Raw genomic sequence first — 16,515 nt, 5'->3', positions numbered from 1 at the left:
CATGGTTTACAGTTACCACCTGTATCTGGGGTGACTGACTAGGATCAAACTGAAAGGAACAGAGCCAACAGGAGGGATGTTAATTCCAGAGGGGCTGCTAGTTGGGGGATGGGCAAGCAGGGACTGAGCCAGCCTGGTGCCAGCATGGCCATATCTTGAAACTCTCCCGAAGGTTTTCATGTCAGTGAGCTCAACTCTGAAGTTACTGATAGTCTGTGGCCCTGGCACTTCTGCAGCTGGTCTGGAGAAGATAATCCTGGGTCTTGATAACCACCTGGCTGCCAGTCACTCAGGTAAGCACTCACCAGTTAGTCCTGCATGGCCAACTAACAGACTGCAGGACCCAGCTGTGTGTTCCCTACAGAGTTTGGATTATCTGGGTGTGAGCCCCGTGGAGGTGTAGCATCTGAACTCAGGTCCTCAGGCTGTAGCAATGGCTACATCTGCCATCCTGGCAGAGGCATGTGACCTGGAATTAGACTCCTCTGATTGGCTTTGGCCCATCCTCCTCTTATCTCTGCCCTCTAGTTAATGCTTGTCTGCAAAAATGCTTTCCTTAGGTGCTGGTCTGATAGGGCAGTGTTGTGTTGCTCTCCCTTTCCCCAGAGGCTCCCAGCTGGGGTGCTCTGGAGCAGGGGAGGGCTGGGTGTGGAAAGGTGGCTGAGCTGGGTGTTCCTCCTGCTCACTCTGAGGGGTTTAGGTTTTAGTTTTTAAGACAGGATCTCATGCTGGCCTTGAACTAGTTCCTTTGGGGATGACCTTGAACTTCTGGTTCTCCTGCCTCTAGACTGCTGGCATGACAGAGGTGACCCACCTTGGGTTGTGCGTCTGGGTTATGAGGTGCTGAGGATGGGACCCAGCCTTTTTATGTTAGGTTAATAAGTCTACCAATTGAGTTACAACCCCAGCTCTCCGTGGGTCCCTTGGGGAGCTGATCCTTGTATTCAGGATAGAGGTCAGCCTGGGATAGACAGAGGGGGGCTGAGCGTGACTGTGCCCTTAATGTCAGGAGCCAATGGGCCTGTGCCAAGTGGATGTAAAAGGCCCAGGAGGGTTCAGGATAGAGGACGAGGACCCCTATAACTGCTCAGTAGGCCAGGAAGAGCAGCACCTTGAGTCCTGGAGAAAAACACAGCTTATCAAGAGGTAAAAATAATAATGTGTAAAGACAGAGTGGGAGGCTAAGGGCTCCACAGGCTGTAGAGGCACTGTCAAGAGAACAGAGAAGCTCAGCCTGGATCTGTGGTCTCTAAGCATGCTCAGAATGTGGGCATGACCACTGTGGCTTTTGGACAGAGAACAGTACTACAATCCCCATGGACCAGATCTACAGATCTCACTCCTGACAGTCAGGGCTACACAGAGATACTCTGTCGAAGAAGAAGAAGTAGAAGAAGGAGAAGGAGAAGGAGGAGGAGGAAGAAGAGGAGGAGGAGGAGGAGCAGGAGGAGGAGGAGAAGGAGGAAGAAGAGAAGGAGAAGGAGAAGGAGGAGAAGGGGAAGGGGAAGGGGAAGGGGAAGGGGAAGGGGAAGGGGAAGGGGAGGGGGAAGGGGAGGGGGAGGGGGAGGGGGAGGGGGAGGGGGAGGGGGAGGGGGAGGGGGAGGGGGAGGGGGAGGGGAAGGGGAAGGGGAAGGGGAAGGGGAAGGGGAAGGGGAAGGGGAAGGAGTGAAGACCTCCAAACTTGGGAGACCCTTACTCAAGTCTCGGGAAATCATGGTCACTCCAAAATCACCAGATACTATACCTGGATGCAATCAGCAGAGGTTTATTGGGGAGAATTGGCTAGCCAAGGTCAGTTTGGTTCCCCTCCGCAGGAGTTGAATTGACCCCGAGTGGAGGGCTAAGGGGTCTTTTATAGCATGGGGTGGGGAAAAGGAGGAATTTTCACGCAGTTACACATGATTGGTTGCTTTACAAATTTTGAACATCAGTAGGCTGTAACACTAGGAAGACCTCAAGGGGGGGGGATGGGGTAACCAAGAACAGTGGAAAGTTAGCTAGTTCTTGGAACCACCCAGATGATTTGCATCTTTATTTGTGGTCAAGAATGTGTGTCTTCATGCTTTGGGCCTTCCCCACCCACAGGAGGGTTCTTTTCCCTGAGGCTTGAGGGTCTGAAATCTTACATTCAGTTCTGCCTTCTGGAACCTGCATTCTTTGGCTCAGGTCTAGGGTAAAGAAAAAGCCTATATATATTTCATAAAATGGTCTTCATAACTTTTCACTCTACAGGAGAAGGAGAAGGAGAAGGTAAAGGAGAAGGAGAAGGAGAAGGAGAAGGAGAAGGAGAAGGAGAAGGAGAAGGAGAAGGAGAAGGAGAAAGAGAAGGGGAAGGAAAAGGAGGAGGAAGAGGAGGAGGAAGAAGTGGAGGAGGAGGATCTGATATGTGGCCAGGGACTGAAGCTTCCCTCTCTGCCCTACCCTGTGCCAGAACCACATAGATGATCAGCATCACTGGATCCCTGGGTCAACTTCTGTGACCCCACTTGCCAACTCAGACTTTACACAGACACTGGTGTTAGTGGAGTCTCTGGCTGGCTTTGACCTCACAATGAAGGCTTTGTCAGCATCTGTCTAGAGGGCACCATCAGCTCTTAGAATCTAGCATCTCAGAGCTGATCTCCCAGCCACCCCTCACCCCCACCCAGTTTCCCTGTCCTGACTCCAATGGGCTCTGAGCTATGGCTCCCCTGGAACTGTAGCCAGTCAGCATCTCTCTGGCCACACTGGGCTGGCTAATTGATCCTGTGTGCGAAAGATGAAACATTTGGAAGAGAAGATGTCTGTGTTTGGGAGGGCTTGTGGAAGATCTGAGAGGTTCAAGGGTGTGGCTGGATGCAGTGCAGGTGCATGCCTTCCAGACAGTGCTGCCTTAGATGCTCATGGCTCTCATGGTCCTCTGCATCATTGTAACAGGTCATGGTCCTCTGTGTCATTGTAACAGGTCATGGGCATCTGCATCATTGTAACAGGTCATGGTCCTCTGCATCATTATAACAGGTCATGGGCATCTGCATCATTGTAACAGATCATGGTCCTCTGCATCATTGTAACAGGTCATGGCCCTCTGCATGGTTGTAACAGGTCATTCCTCTGCATTTGTAACAGGTTCCAGTTTGCCTCTGTGACAAGTTTAGTGAGTGGAGGCAGAATGAGAAAATCAGGGTCAAGATCTTTATGGAGTAGTTTAGCTGCTCTCGGGAGCCAGCCTGCTGCCATTGGTATCCGTGTCCTGGATAATACACATCATCCATGGCCTCTCTGACCCACTATTGGTCCAATAACAGATGTGGGGCCTGTGGTGGTTTGAATATGCTTGGCCCAGTGGAGTGGTTAGTGACACACTTCCTCCAACAAGGCCATGCCTCCTAATAGTGCCACTCTCTCTGGGCCAATCATTCAAACACATGAATGGGGGCCATTCCTATACAAACCACCACACATACATACTTTTAAACATAAGAGTTAAGAGGAAATGGAGGATCTTGGGAAGAAGCTAAGATACAGCCTCGAGCATGAGCATGAATGTACTGTCCCAAGAGTCTACCTAGGTTTCTTTGCAGTAGACACAGAGACACATCTTGACACACAAGGTCAACACACAATGACCTCAGCTGGTCTTGACATGGAAACCAGAGATGGGTGACTCACTCTAAACCTGGACTGGACCAGCTTTTTTTCTGCTTCTGCTGGGAGGAGCCTTGTTGTGGTGCAAGTGTCCAACTAGCAAGGACCAGCCCAGTCCCTCTGAGGGCCTCGTGTACAACCCTGCCTCAGACAACACAAATGCATGAGGGAGGCCCCTCTCTGTTTTGGATTAGTTTATCTGTAGGCAGCTCAGGCCAGCTTGTGACTTTATGTTTTATGTTTCCCTATAGCTTAGGGGTCCCTTCCTCAGGCTCTAAAGTGGTAAAGCACTGCTTGGGATACAGGAGAGGGAAAACACTTCTGTGGAGCTCCCTGGATGCAGCTGTCATGATCAGCAGTGTTCTGGTTGGATTCCTGGGGACACAGCTCTGAGTCTCCTAGGAACTTGTGGCCCCAATGAAGTCACTGGTCCCCTAACCTGGACTTTGATGGAGTCATCCCATGGTCTACAGTTACCACCTGTATCTGGGGTGACTGACTAGGATCAGACTGAAGGGAACAGAGCTGACATGGGGATGTTAATGCCAGATGGGCTGCCAGTTGGGGAATGGGCAAGCAGGGACTGAGCCAGCCTGGTGCCAGTCTGGCCATATCTTGAAACACTCCTGAAGGTTTTCATGTCACTGAACTCAACTCTGAAGTTACTGATAGTCTGTGGCCCTGGCACTTCTGCAGCTGGTCTGGAGAAGATAATCCTGGGTCTTGATAACCACCTGGCTGCCAGTCACTCAGGTAAGCACTCACCAGTTAGTCCTGCATGGCCAACTAACAGACTGCAGGACCCAGCTGTGTGTTCCCTACAGAGTTTGGATTATCTGGGTGTGAGCCCCGTGGAGGTGTAGCATCTGAAACACAGATCCTCATGCTGTAGCAATGGCTACATCTGCCATCCTGTCAGAGGCATGTGACCTGGAATTAGACTCCTCTGATTGGCTTTGGCCCATCCTCCTGTTATCTCTCCCCTCCAGTTAATGCTTTTCTGCAAAAATGCTTTCCTTAGGTGCTGGTCTGATAGGGCAGTGTTGTGTTGCTCTCCCTTTCCCCAGAGGCTCCCAGCTGGTGTGCTCTGGAGCAGGGGAGGGCTGGGTGTGGAAAGGTGGCCGAGCTGGGTGTTCCTCCTGTGGTTTGGTGACTCCTGTGAACTCGGGGTGGTGGGGCTTGTTCCTCTTCCCACTGATGGGACAAAATGCCTGACAGAGGCTACTTAAAGAGGGAAGCAAGGGTTCATTGTGACTCATAATTGAGAATAGGACAGTGACAGCCAGGGAACAGGAGCATGAGACTGGGTGCTGGTCATATTCTGTCTGCAGTCAGAAAGCAGAGGGGGATGGGTGTTGGAGTTCAGCTGGCTTCTCCTTTTATTTATTTATTTGCTTGTTTGTTTAATTATTTATTTATCTATTTTGGTGTTTGGGTTTGGGTCCATGTAGGGTTTGATATCAGATGGGGCTGAGAGGCTTGTTAGGGGATATGGTGAAGGGGCGGGGTCAGGGTCAGGGTCAGGGTCAGGGGCGGAGGGGCCTTGGGCTTCTGCAGAGGGTGGAGGAGGGGCCAGAGGCTAGGGGAGAGGGCAGAGAGGTGGGATTCAGACAAGGTTTCACTGTGTGTCACTGGTTGATGTTTTTGTAGACCATGCTGGCCCTGAGCTCACAGAGATTCACCTGTGTTGAGAACTGCACTAGCCCTACGTTCGGGTGGCCAAAAATGTCTCGCCCCGAGCAAAATGTTGAGGCCCAGGCTGCCCTGCCTTTGGCGGACATTGTATCCTGGCCCAAGCTGCCGCTCTCGGGGTTCAGCAAGAGAGAGAGTAAGGACGGACTCGAAGAATGGAGACCAGACAGAGTGTGATTCAATCACGTTTATTCTTCAGTCTCTCTTCCTAGTCCAAGTCCCAAGTCTAGCTGTACTCTCTAAAGAGTCTCCCTAAAGAGTATATTTCCTCTAAGTGTCTCATTCTCTTCTGTCTGCCTCCGCCTTTTATATGTCTCACTTCGAAGCCATGCCTTTTGGTCACACCTTTAATCACGCCCTTAGATCTTGTCTCTAAATCTGATCTCTAGGTCACACTCTTAAGTCACACACCTTTAATCTCACACACCCAAGGTATCTAAACCAAGATTATCAGAGTGTACTCAGCTGTTGTAGGCTATTGTAATCCAAGTCTCATGTCAGGGTATATGGCTCATGATGGCTGCAAAGCTGATAGCCACTTTCTGCTAAAAGTCAGCCCCCACCACACCTGCCTCTTCCTCCTGTATTTCTAGTATCTTGATCCCATGCAGAAGACAGAGTGAGGTCTAGGCCCTGCGCAGGGGGCAGAGAGGGATTAATGAGCGCTCAGCTGGGCAGAGAATGGACTCTGTCTGTGAGAAGTTGGGGAAGGGTGGCCTGAGGTTATTCCATGGATGTGGAAGGGCTTCTAGGTCTGTGCAGAAGCTCACACCCTAGGCCACAGTGGCTGAGAAGGTGTAGAAGTTGTAGCCTCCCTGAGCTTTTGGGAGCCCTGCTCAGTGTGGGACACCTTGAGCCATCTGCCTCTGAGCACCTGAACCGTGGCTGGTGTTGAGGAACAGAACGTTATCCTCTGTCCTTCCATTTTCTTTTGCTTTCTTCATGATGGGGACATCCTATGGAATCCCAGGCTGTCCTGGAAGGTGAGGTCAGCCTGGGGGTGGAGTGATGGGTGGCAACCAGCCCTGCTCACTGTGAGGGGTTTTGGTTTTAGTTTTTAAGATAGGATCTCATGTTGGCCCTGAACTAGTTCCTTTGGGGATGACCTTGAACTTCTGGTTCTCTTGCCTCTAGACTGCCGGCATGACAGATGTGACCCACCTTGCGTCATGGATCTGGGTTATGAGGTGCTGGGGATGGGACCCAGCCTTTTCATGTTAGGTTAATAACTACCAATTGAGTCACAACCCCACCTCTCTGTGGGTCTCTTGGAGAGCTGATCCTTGTACTCAGGATAGAGGTCAGCCTGGGATAGACATCGGGGGGCTGAGCTTGACTGTGCCCTTAATGTCAGGAGCCAATGGGCCTGTGCCAAGTGGATGGAAAAGGCCCAGGAGGGTTCAGGATAGAGGGTAAGGACCCCTATAACTGCTCAGTAGGCCAGGAAGTGCAGCACCTCGTGTCCTGGAGAAAAACACAGCTTATCAAGAGGTAAAAAGAACAATGTGTGAAAGACAGAGTGGAAGGCTAAGGGCTCTACAGGCTGTAGGGTGCAGTCAAGAGAACAGAGAACCAGAGCCTGGATCCATAGTCTCTGAGCATGCTCAGAATGTGGGCGTGGCCACTGGAGCTTTTGGACAGAGAACAGGACTACAATCCCCATGGACCAGATCTACAGATCTCATTCCTGATGCTCTCTGGAGATGGTGCCATCTACCTGTCAAATTGTGGAGCTGATCCTGCTGACTGTGAAGCCAAATGGTGGCTCATGGTGGCCTCCTCCTCTTCCTCAGTGCCACTGCCCTGTAGCAGGAAGAAAAAAACACTTTTATTGTGTGAGCAGTGAGATTTGGGTTTATTTCTTTAATAAATCACTGTCAGATCTGTTGTACGCAGTAATCCTTTCTTCTTTGTGTGTTTAATTGTATGTGTAAGTATATGTGGTGGTTTGAATAGGAATGACTACCCCCCACCCACCCACCCACCCACCACCACCGGTGCTCAAGCATTTGAATGCTTAGTCACCAGGGAGTGGAAATCTTTGAAAGATCAGAAGGATTAGGAGGTGCGGCCTTGTTGGAGGAAGTGTGTCACTGGGGATGGACTTAGCTGTTTCAAATGCCCAAGCCAGGCCCAGGCTCTTTCCCCCTGGGGATCAGGATGTAATTACTGCTGTAACTTTATGCTCCTGCCATGATGGTAATGGACTAAGCTCTGAAACTGTAAGCTGCCCCAATAAAATGCATTCTTTCATAAGAGTTGCCTTGGTCATGGTGTTTCTTCACAGCACGAGGATGGTAATTAAGACAATGTGTGTCTGTATTTGTGTGTTTGTGTATGCATGGTTGTCCAGGTACATAGGCAGGTGTGTGCACACTCATATGGAGTCCAGAGATCAACTTGTTTCTCTTCAGGTGCTAGGCATCTGGTTTTCTTTCTTTTTCAGACAGGGCCTCATTGTATCTCACTGGCCCTGGCCCACCTGGAACTTGCTATGTAGCCCCCTGACCAGTGTGTGTTTGAATGGGAATGGCTCCTATAAGTTCAGACTTAGTTTCAGATTGGTGGAACTGTTTGGGAAGGATTAGGAGGTGTGGTCTTTTTGGAGAAGATGTGTCCCTCTGGTGGGTTTTCCACTTTGAGTGGACTGGCACCATTTGCACTGTGCTCTCTCTGCTTCTAACTTCCTGATCAAGGTGTAAGGTCTCACTGTTCCTGCTACCATGTCTTTGCCCTGAAACCATCATGAAGTCTAACCTCTGAAGCTGTAACCCCAGTTAAAGTCTTCCTTGTGTAAGTTGCCTTTGGACACGTTTCCTTGCTTAACTAGAGACCCATCCCATGGGCAAGCACCAATCCCTGACACTATTAATGGTAGTCTGTTGTGCCTGCAGAGAGGAGCCTAGCATAACTGTCCTCTGAGAGGCTCCACCCAGCAGCTAACCAAAACAGATGCAGACAGCCACAGCTAAACATTAGATGGAGCTCAGGGAATCTTGTGGGAGAGCAAGGAGAAGGACTGAGGGACCCAGAGGGGATAGGGACCTCACAGAACCCCATAAGAAGACCAACAGAGTCAACTAACCTGTACTCTTGGAGGCTTCTAGAGACTGGACGATCAACCAGAGAGCCTACATGGGCTGGACCTAGGCACCCTGCACACAGGGAGCAGATGTGCAGCTGGGTCTTCATGTGGGTCTCTCAACAACTGAACGGGGTCTTATCCTGACTCTGTTGTCAGCTTGTGGAGCCTATGCCCCTAACTGGGCTGTCTTATCTGGCCTCAGTGAGAAACGATGTACCTAGTCTTGCAATGACTTGAGGAGGCAAGGTGGGTTGATACCCAGGGGGCATTTCCCCCTTCTCAAAGGTGGTGGGGAAGGAAACATGGTGGTGGGGAGGGAACAGATAAGTAGCGGGCTGAGAGGAGGAGGGGCTATGAGGAGGACATAAAGTAAATAAATAAACTAATGGGGTCAGGAAAGACAACTAGGCTGTCCTCGAACTCAAAATATCTGCTTGTCTCTGTATTCTGATATCTGGGATCCTTCCAAGTACTGGGCTGTGGTGGCATCTATCTTTGACCCCAGAACTCAGAAGGCAGAGGCAGGAGCATTTCCCAGTTTGAGACAAGCTTGGGCTACAAAGTCAGTTCCATGATAGCCAGGGCTACACACATAGACTCTGTCTCTAAACACAAAGCAAAACAATGGGAAGAGTTCCCTTTTCTAATGAGGTGAGGGACAGTTAAGAAGGACAGACAACACTACCAAGAGAATCTTGTCCTATCTGGAATCCTCCATGCTGAACCTTTACGTTCACTCCTTTGGCCAGAGAGGGGCATCCTGGCCAATTCATGACTAGCTGATTCCTGGCAGTGAACCAAGAAAGGGAAGCTGGGGCCAGACTCTGCCATTTCTGCTGCCTGGTACCCTACTTATACCAATTTAACAAGAGCAGAAAGAAGCTTTATTTCCCTTTAAATTATATACAAATTAATTTTTTATTAATATCTATGAGTGAGTGTATGTGGTATGTTTGTGTGACTGTGGATAACCATGTAGAGAGAAGGGATTTTTTAGTATTATATGGAAATTCTTGCTCAGAATTGAGGTTTTAAGGTGACTTTGCTGGGTTTGAGTTCAGAAGTCCACAGATCCAGAGTTGGAGGTATAGATTGGAGGACCCAAGTTCAATCCCCAGAACCCACATAAAAATGTTGGATGTGGTAGTAGTGTTTGCTGGTAAGCCCAAGAAAGTGAGGTGGAGACATGAGGCACTTCTAGGCTCAGTAGCCAGCTAGTCTAGCCTCACTAGTGAGCTCCAGGCTAATGCAACCCCGACACGCAGGTGCACACACATACATGCATGGACACATGAACATGCACATGCATTTAAGAAGCATGCTCAGGTGCACACACACTCATTATAAAAGAAAGAAAAGAAAGAAAGAAAGAAAGAAAGAAAGAAAGAAAGAAAGAAAGAAAGAAAGAAAGAAAAACACTGGGCTCTAATATGGGGAAGCATCAGGAACAGAAGCCCCTCCCTTTGCCCCACCCTCTGCCAGAGCAGCCTGGAAACTCAGTCTGTTTCACCAGATAAAGTTCTGTGTCAACTGCTGTGGTCACACTTGCTGGAGCTTGCCATTTGACTACCTAGATCATCCTTGGTGACAGTGGCGTCTCATACTTGCTCTGTGTCACTCTGCATCACAGGGGATAGGCTGGCCCCTGATACTTGAAAATTCTATCCTTGGCACTTGGAATCCTGCATTTCTAGAGCTGGACCCCTGACTCTCTTCCTGGTTCTGCCATTATCAGACTCTGAGCCATGGTCTTCAAGAAACAAGAGGCCATCAGCTACTGCATGACGACACTGGGTTGGCTGAGTGCCATAGTGAGCTGTGTGCTGCCTGTTTGGAGGATGACATTTCCAGATGATGAGACAAACCCAGATGCCAGCATTTGGGAGGGTCTGTGGCACATGTGCCAGGTTCAGAGAAACAATTGGATACAATGTACAGGGTATGATACCCAGATACCAGTAGCACAGGACCTAAAGGTGTCTCGAGCCTTAATGGTCCTCTGCGCCATTGGAACCTGGCTGGGACTGCTGCTGTGCATGGTTGGAGATCGTCGCATCAATATTTTGAAAATTTTAAGTAATGGAACCATAGTTTTGAATGTAGCCGGTGGCATCTTCCTTAGTGCTGGCCTTCTGATGCTGATACCCCTGTCCTGGGTAACACACAACATCATGCATGGCTTCTCTAACCCATTGTTGGGTGACTCGAAGAAGGCAGAGATGGGTGTTTCACTCTACCTGGCCTGGACCAGCTTCGTGCTGCTATTGTTGGGAGGCATCTTGCTCTGTGTGGACATCCGATTAGACAGATACCGCTCGGGTTACAGTTCTTCAGAATCAAACAGCAATACCTCAGGTAGGTATCTCTCTGCCTTTTGAGTTGCTTATTTCTAGACTGACCTCAGATCATCTTATGACCCTATTCTACAGATGTCTGATGGCCAACACACTCAATCTTGGAGTAGGAGAGAGTTCTGGAAAGCTTCCTCAAGAGGCCTCTCTCCAGGATCTAGAATCACAAAACTGGAGGGAGAAAAGACAGGTCTATGGACCTGCCCACAAGCTGTGCAGGGGACTATGTGGATGCAGCTAGCTGAGTCGGCACCATGCTGAGGTGGGCTTCTTGATGGTGAAGCTGCCCGTGTCACCTATGATACTCTAAGGGACTCCAATAAAGTCATTGTTCCTTCAAGCTGGACTTGGATGGAGCTGTTTCTTTGGTCTCTGGTTGTTCTCTCAATTTGGGGTGACTGGAAATAGAGAAAAAGGGAAACAGCGGACCCCAGAATAGTAATACCAGGGATTGCTGGTTGTTGGGGAATGGGCAAGAAGAGACAAAGCCAGCTGGGTGTCATCCTGGTCCACTGTGACACCTTCCTGAAGGTCTTGTCACCAGGCTCAACTCTGAAATTACTGATAACCTTTCTCCTGGCACCTCTGCCACTGGCTTGCAGAAGGTAATCGCTGGTATTGATAACCAGCTGCTCCTGGCTGGCAGTCACTCGGGCAGCACATATGCCAGCTCACAGGAGAGTCCAGCCTGGTTTCAGACATCAACTATGTGTTTTATATGTATGTGTGCTTTCTCCACATGTGTGATGGTGAGAAAACATGTGTGGAGGCCAGAGTGAGTCTTTGTCAATCCTTTCTCTGCCAGATATTTGACAGAGATTCAGTCACTCAATCTTGAACTGATGGAATCATCCAGACTTGGTGGCCCTTCTACAAGCTCCAGGGCCTCTTGTCTGTGCTTCCTCAATGCTAGGATTGCAGGTGTGGGCCTCCATGTGTGTCTGTTTACATGGATGTTGGGCTCTGAACTCAGGTCCCCAGGCTTATTCCCTTTCTTCAGACGTTCTGAGCTGTATGGTGAAGAGGAGGGGGTGGTGGAGGAGGAAGGGGTGGAAGAAGAGAAGGAGGAGGAGGATTAGTAAGAAGAAGAAGAGGAGGACAAGGACAAGAAGGAGGAAGAGGAAGAGGAGGAGAAGGAGGAGGAGGAGGGTTGTATGTGTAGGAAGAGTAGGGGTGGGTGTTCCTCATGTGACTTGGTGACCCTTGTGAACCTAGATGTCTTTCTTATCCTTCTAGTTGCTCTGAGCAGACACCTGACTAAAGGTACTTTAAGGAAGAGTTTATAGTGGGGGAGGTGGTGGCCCATGCCTTTAATCCCAGCACTAGGGAGACAGAAGCAGGCAGCTCTCTGGGTTCAAGGTAATCCTTCTTGGTTCAAGGTAAGCCTGGTCTACAGAGTATCTCCAGGACATTCAGGGGTTACACAGGGAAACTCAGTCTTGAAGAAGAAGAAGAAGAAGAAGAAGAAGAAGAAGAAGAAGAAGAAGAAGAAGAAGAAGGAGGAGGAGGAGGAGGAGGAGGAGGAGGAGGAGGAGGAGGAGGAGGAGGAGGAGGAGGAGGAGGAGGAGGAGGAGGAGGAGGAAGAGGAGGAGAAGAGGATGAGAAGGAAGAAAAGAAGTAGGAACAGGAGTAGGGAGAGGAAGAGGAGAAAAGAAAGAGGAAGAGCCAGAGGAGGAGGAGGAGCAGGAGGAGAAGAGGGAGGAGGAGAGGATCTGATATGTGGCCAGGGACTGAAGCTTTCCTCTCTGCCCTTCCCTCTGCCAGAACCACATAGAAGATCAGTATCACTGGATCCCTGGGTCAACTTCTGTGACCACACTTGCCAACTCAGACTTTACACAGATACTGGTGTTAGTGGAGTCTCTGACTGGCTTTGAACTCACAGGGAAGTATTTGTCAGCATCTGTCTAGAGGACACCATCAGCTCCTAGAATCTGGCATCTCAGAGCTGATCTCCTGGCCACCCCTCACTCCCACCCAGTTTCCCTGTCCTGATTCCAATGGGCTCTGAGCCATGGCTCCCCTGGAACTGTAGCCAGTCAGCATCTCTCTGGCCACACTGGGTTGGCTAATTGCTCCTGTGCGCTGCTTAGGTGGTGAGAGGTGAAACATTTGGAAGAGAAGATGTCTGTGTTTGGGAGGGCTTGTGGAAGATCTGAGAGGTTCAAGGGTGTGGCTGGATGCAGTGCAGGTGCATGCCTTCCAGACAGTGCTGCCTTAGATGCTCATGGCTCTCATGGTCCTCTGCATCATTGTAACAGGTCATGGTCCTCTGCATCATTGTAACAGGTCATGGTCCTCTGCATCATTGTAACAGGTCATGACCCTCTGTGTCATTGTAACAGGTCATGGCCCTCTGCATGGGTGTAACAGGCTCTAGTTTTCTTCTGTGAGGAACTTTGGACAAGTTCAGTGAGTGGAGGCAGAATGAGAAAATCAGGGTCAGGATCATTATGGAGTTGTTTAGCTGCTCTCGGGAGCCAGCCTGCTGGTGCTGGTATCTGAGTCCTAGATAATACACATCATCAATGGCTACTTGGAGCCACTACTGGTCCAATAACAGATGTGGGGGCTGTGGTGGTTTGAATATGCTTGGCCCAGTGGAGTGGTTAGTGACACACTTCCTCCAACAAGGCCATGCCTCCTAATAGTGCCACTTTCTCTGGGTCAAGCATTCAAACACATGAATGGGGGCCATTCCTATACAAACCATGACACATACATACCTTTAAACATAAGAGTTAAGAGGAAAGGGAGGATCTTGGGAAGAAACTAAGATACAGCCGCAAGCATGAGCATGAATGTGCTGCCCCAAGAGTCTACCTAGGTTTCTTTGCAGTAGACACAGAGACACATCTTGACACACAAGGTCAACACACAACGACCTCAGCTGGTCTTGATATGGAAACCAGAGATGGGTTCCTTGCTCTAAACCTGGGCTTCCTTCTGCTGGGAGGAGCCTTGTTGTGGTGCAAGTGTCCAACTAGCAAGGACCAGCCCAGTCCCTCTGAGGGCCTCGTGCACAACCCTCCCTCAGACAACACAAATGCATGAGGGAGGCCCCTCTCTGTTTTGGATTAGTTTATCTGTAGGCAACTCAGACCATTTTGTGACTTTATGTTTTATGTTTCCCTATAGCTTAGGGGTCCCTTCCTCAGGCTCTATATTGGTAAAGCACTGCTGGGGATACAGGAGAGGGAAAACACTTTTATGAAGCTCCTCGGATACAGCTGTCATGATCAGCAGTGTTCTGTTTGATTCCCGGGGATACAGCTCTGAGTCTCCTAGGAACTTGGGTCCCCAATGAAGTCACTGGTCCCCTAACCAGGACTTAGATGGAGTCATCCCATGGTCTACAGTTACCACCTGTATCTGGGGTGACTGACTAGGATCAGACTGAAAGGAACAGAGCTGACACCCAGGATGTTAATGCCAGAGGCTCTGCCAGTTGGGGAATGGGCAAGCAGGGACTGAGCCAGCCTGGTGCCAGCATGGCCAGATCTTGAAACACTCCCGAAGGTCTTCATGTCACTGAGCTCAACTCTGAAGTTACTGATAGTCTGTGGCCCTGGCACTTTTGCTGCTGGTCTGGAGAAGATAATTCTGGGTCTTGATAACCACCTGGCTGCCAGTCGCTCTGGTAAGCACTCACCAGTTAGTCCAGTGTGGCCAGTCAACCGGCTGCAGGACCCAGCTGTGTGTTCCCTACAGAGTTTGGATTATCTGAGTGTGAGCCTGCACAGGTGTAGCATCTGAACTCAGGTCCTCAGGCTGTAGCAATGGCTACATCTGCCATCCTGTCAGAGGCATGTGACCTGGAATTAGACTCCTCTGATGGGCTTCTGCCCATCCTCCTCTTATCTCTCCCCTCCAGTTAATGCTTTTCTGCAAAAATGCTTTTCCTAGGTGCTGGCCCTCTCTTTCCCCAGAGGATCCCACCTGGGGGTGCTCTGGAGCAGGGTAGGGCTGGCTGTGGAAAGGTGGCTGAGCTGGGTGTTCTCCTGCTCACTCTGAGGGGTTTTGGTTTTAGTTTTTAAGACAGGATTTCATGCTGGCCTGAACTAGTTCCTTTGGGGATGACCTTGAACTTCTGTTTCTCTTGCCTCTAGACTGCTGGCATGACAGAGGTGACCCACCTTGGGTTGTGGGTCTGGGTTATGAGGTGCTGGGGATAGGACCCAGCCTTTTCATGTTAGGTTAATAACTATCAATTGAGTCACAACCCCACCTCTCTGTGGGTCCCTTGGGGAGCTGATCCTTGTACTCAGGATAGAGGTCAGCCTGGGATAGACGGAGGGGGGCTGAGTGTGACTGTGCTCTTAATGTCAGGATCCAATGGGCCTGTGCCAAGTGGATGGAAAAGGCCCAGGAACGCTCGGGATAGAGGGCGAGGACCCCTATAACTGCTCAGTAGGCCAGGAAGTGCAGCACCTCGTGTCCTGGAGAAAAACACAGCTTATCAAGAGGTAAAAAGAACAATGTGTGAAAGACAGAGTAGAAGGCTAAGGGCTCCACAGGCTGTAATGGCGCCATCAAGAGAACAGAGAACCAGAGCCTGGACCATGGTCTCTGAGCATGCTCAGAATGTGGGCGTGGCCACTGGGGCTTTTGGCCAGAGAACAGGACTACAATCCCCGGGGACCAGACCCTACAGGTCTCATTCCTGATGCTGTCTGGATCTCCATCTACCTGTCACATTGTGGAGCAGATGCTGCTGACTGTGTGAAGCAGAATGGTGGCTCATGGTGGCCTCCTCCTCTTCCCAGAATGATGGCTCCTGGTGGCCTCCTTCTCCTCCTCAGTGCCACTCCCCTGTGGCAGGAAGGAAAAAAAACAGACTTTCATTGTGTGAGCAGTGAGATTTGGGGTTATAGGTTTAATAAATTACTATCAGATCTGTTGTAAGCAGTAATTTTTTCTCCTTTGGAGTTTTAATTGTATGTGTAAGTATATGTGGTGATTTGAATAGGAACTACACCCCGCCCCCCAGCTCATGCATTTGAATGCTTAGTCACCAGGGAGTGGAAATCTTTGAAAGGATCAGAAGGATTAGGAGGTGTGGCCTTGTTGGATGAAGTGTGTCACTGGGGATGGGCTTTGGGGTTTTAAATGCCCAAGCCAGGCCCAGGCTCTTTCCCCCTGGGGATCAGGATGTAGTTACTGCTCTAACTTTATGCTCCTGCCATGGTGGTAATGGACTAAGCCTCTGAAACTGTAAGCCAGCCCCAATAAAATGCATTCTTTCCTAAGAATTGCCTTGGTCATGGTGTTTCTTCACAGCAAGAGGATGGTAATTAAGACAATGTGTGTCTGTATTTGTGTGTTGGTGTATGCATGGTTGTCCAGGTACATAGGCAGGTGTGTGCACACTCATATGGAGTCCAGAGATCAACTTGTTTCTCTTCAGGTGCTAGGTATCTGATTTTCTTTCTTTTTCAGACAGGGCCTCATTATATCCCACTGGCCCTGGCCCCCCTGAACTTGCTATGTAGCGCCCCCACTCACACCTCCCAGTGTGTGTGTTTGAATGGGAATGGCTCCTATAAGTTCAGACTTAGTTTCAGATTGGTGGAACTGTTTGGGAAGCATTAGGAAGTGTGGCCTTGTTGGAGAAGATGTGTCCCTCTGGTAGATTTTCCACTTTGAGTGGACTGGTACCATTTGCAGTGTGCTCTTTCTGCTTCTCACTCCCTGATCAAGGTGTGAGGTCCCACTGTTCCTGCTACCATGTCTTTGCCCTGAAACCATCATGAACTCTAA

At 49.8% G+C, this 16,515-nt stretch overlaps 1 protein-coding gene across 1 annotated transcript; it reads left to right on the top strand.

Annotated features, from left to right (window-relative positions):
* Positions 1-9,930: 9,930 nt before the first annotated feature.
* LOC143437879 (claudin-13-like) lies at positions 9,931-11,095 on the top strand. Its single transcript, XM_076923135.1, has 2 exons — positions 9,931-10,759; positions 10,834-11,095. Exons 1-2 carry the CDS (start codon positions 10,150-10,152, stop codon positions 10,839-10,841), a joined length of 618 nt encoding a protein of 205 aa, XP_076779250.1. The 5' UTR covers positions 9,931-10,149; the 3' UTR covers positions 10,842-11,095.
* The last annotated feature ends 5,420 nt before the right edge of the window (positions 11,096-16,515 follow it).

The sequence above is a fragment of the Arvicanthis niloticus genome, chromosome 24 (genome assembly GCF_011762505.2).
Source record: "Arvicanthis niloticus isolate mArvNil1 chromosome 24, mArvNil1.pat.X, whole genome shotgun sequence".
In the NCBI taxonomy this organism is placed as follows: domain Eukaryota; kingdom Metazoa; phylum Chordata; class Mammalia; order Rodentia; family Muridae; genus Arvicanthis; species Arvicanthis niloticus.
The sequence above is the reverse complement of the archived record's forward strand: the minus strand, read 5'-3'. Positions and strand labels throughout refer to the sequence as shown.

What these genes read in the sequence shown, in the direction of transcription:
- LOC143437879 (XM_076923135.1), top strand. Translation starts at nt 10,150, where the DNA reads ATGGTCTTCAAGAAACAAGAGGCCATCAGCTACTGCATGACGACACTG.